At 35.9% G+C, this 2,336-nt stretch overlaps 1 protein-coding gene across 1 annotated transcript; it reads right to left on the bottom strand.

Moving 5' to 3' along the window:
• Positions 1-744: 744 nt before the first annotated feature.
• Positions 745-2,011, bottom strand: LOC133288212 (polyneuridine-aldehyde esterase-like). The gene is made up of 2 exons (XM_061485931.1): positions 1,637-2,011; positions 745-1,026 (listed from the first exon to the last, which is right to left on the bottom strand). Exons 1-2 carry the CDS (start codon positions 2,009-2,011, stop codon positions 745-747), a joined length of 657 nt encoding a protein of 218 aa, XP_061341915.1.
• Positions 2,012-2,336: the final 325 nt, after the last annotated feature.

The following is a 2,336-nucleotide window of genomic DNA, read 5'->3' as shown; positions in this document are numbered from 1 at the left end:
GTAGTGATTGTGGCGGCGGCGGTGGTAATAGTGACAATGGTAGTGGTGGCGGTGGCATGGTGATGATAGTGGTGTTGATGACGGCAGTGGCTGCGATGATGCCAATGGTGGTTGGTGACGTTGATGGTAGTAATGGTGGTGACAGTGGCATAGTGGTAGTGATGATGATGACGTTGGCATGGTGGTAGTGATGTTGGTGATGGTGATAATGATAGTGGGGGTGTTGATGATGGTGGCAGTGGCGTCGTGATGGTGGTGATGATGGTAGTGGTGGGTGGAGACTGATTGAGAGAAACAAATGTTTCTCATTTTGTGCCCTGGAACAAAAAAACAGAAAAAGTTTTATTCTTTTTTTTTTGTTCCACAGCACAAAAATTAAATTGGTTCATTGTGAGAACAAAAAAATAAACCGGTTTTACCAAACTAGTTTTTTATCCATTTCTGTTCCCGGAAACAGAAATTAAAAAAAAAAATTGATTTCAGGAAGGTTGTCATATACACCTTATACCTTTAAGAGAAAGTTTATATCAAAGAAATAAATGAAAATCAAATTTTATGTTTGAGAATAGATCAAACCGGTTTAAAATAAGACTAACTCACCCTAGTCAAATGTTTATTAGATTATTATATTGTATTATTCTAACCTATGAGGCCACAATATCACATAATATAATGGTCAAAATTCCAGAAAAAAACAAAATAAAATAGAACGGGTCAATGGTAAAAGCGAATTACTGCATTTACTTAAGCATGCTTATTAGCTAACTCGAGGAGAGATAAACACAGTTCTTGGGGTTTGGAAAGCATAGCCATATGATCTGCTTCTTTGATCTCCCGCACCAAATCAATCCCAGCATTTTGGATCATCCATTGCTGAAACTCCAATGGATATATTAAGTCCTCATTGCAAACAATAAAAGCGCGTGGAACTGACCCATATCCCTCTTCAGATAAATTCTTTGCCACATACAGCTCTTCAGCAAAAAGGGACCCTGGCCTTATTAAACTCTTGGCCAACTCCAGATCCTGCAAAATCCAAGCCAAAAATATTCTGAGTGGGCTACAAGCATTTGTGTATATATATGTGTAAACAACATATTCAACATAAAAGTTTGAAGGCTATATTAAATAGAATTACACAGTCTAATGGAATTGTGATCACTTAATTACAAAGACTTTAATATTATATACAAAGAACCAATTCAATAAAAAAAACTTAAACTGATATATAAATAAAAATCATATTATATATTATATTTCTTTTAAGGGTGAAATGAGATTGCTGAAAGAAGAAACCATGAATACCTCGGTGGAGCAGAGTTGATAGAGCTTAATGGACAAGAACTTATGACCAAAAAGTACCGACGTTTTGCTTCCACAGGATGAGAGTTCACAGTCTAACCTGTCCTTAACTGGGTATCTCGCAGTAAACTATCCATACCAAAAGGTCAAACAGATTAGTAATGAACATTAAGACAAGGAAATGTATTAATTATTGATTTTTATTGGGACAAAAATGTTCTCATATGACAAATTTAAGCAATATTCTCATCTCCAAGTTTTGACAAATTAAACGATAGTAACTATAAGAAATATCTAGTAAGGGAAAAAGTGTTAGCTTTTTGCATAACCATACCTGTTCTGATAAGTATGATGGTTTGTGTAGGGTATCAGGCATATCAGCTGTTAAAAAAACTCCCATTTCTATTTTTTCGGGAAAAATGTCCATAGCAAATGCTATGCTCAACCCTCCAAAACTATGTCCCACAAGAACCACCTTTTCATTTGGAGCAAGCGAAGTCAAGAACTCCAACAAAGGCTTAGAATACTCAGAAAACGTATGAACGTCTTCAATTTTCTGTGTGTCGATGCCAGAAGCTGCAAGGTCGATAGTTGTGACCTTGTGGCCTGAAGACTCCAATAGTGGCTTAAGCTTGTACCAACACCAGGCGCCATGGCAAAGACCATGCACCAGAACAAAATGCTTTGGGTTGATATTTTCTTCAGCCATTATGCTTTTGTTGCATTTTGCTCCTTCTTATTCTTCGCTATATATATATATATATAGGAAAATACAAAGTTTAATTTGGCATTGCATGAAATTTATTTCAAAGGTGATGCGGATTAATTAATCACTAGCTGACAATCTCCACTCTGTTGCCAGCTAACTTATCCCAGCTGGCATTTCAGTAATTGATTTTTCGTTTAGAATATCAAAATTATAGTTTGAAGACAAACACTAAACATGCTTCGATTAAAAATGTACTTATTTTGCTGAATCCGAATCAGTGATTTATGCTTTCAATACTCCTTAGTTTGCATATAGGCCTAGACAA

Source organism: Gastrolobium bilobum, unplaced genomic scaffold (assembly GCF_033153095.1).
Source record: "Gastrolobium bilobum isolate Gb01-03AN ecotype WA unplaced genomic scaffold, APGP_CSIRO_Gbil_v1 utg2810, whole genome shotgun sequence".
Taxonomy (NCBI): domain Eukaryota; kingdom Viridiplantae; phylum Streptophyta; class Magnoliopsida; order Fabales; family Fabaceae; genus Gastrolobium; species Gastrolobium bilobum.
The sequence above is the reverse complement of the archived record's forward strand: the minus strand, read 5'-3'. Positions and strand labels throughout refer to the sequence as shown.

Excerpts from the sequence above, each read along its gene's own strand:
- LOC133288212 (XM_061485931.1), bottom strand. The coding sequence starts at position 2,011 with ATGGCTGAAGAAAATATCAACCCAAAGCATTTTGTTCTGGTGCATGGT. Across the intron at positions 1,027-1,636 it reads CATCATACTTATCAGAACAG|GATCTGGAGTTGGCCAAGAG; the intron begins GTATGGTTATGC and ends TGGATTTTGCAG.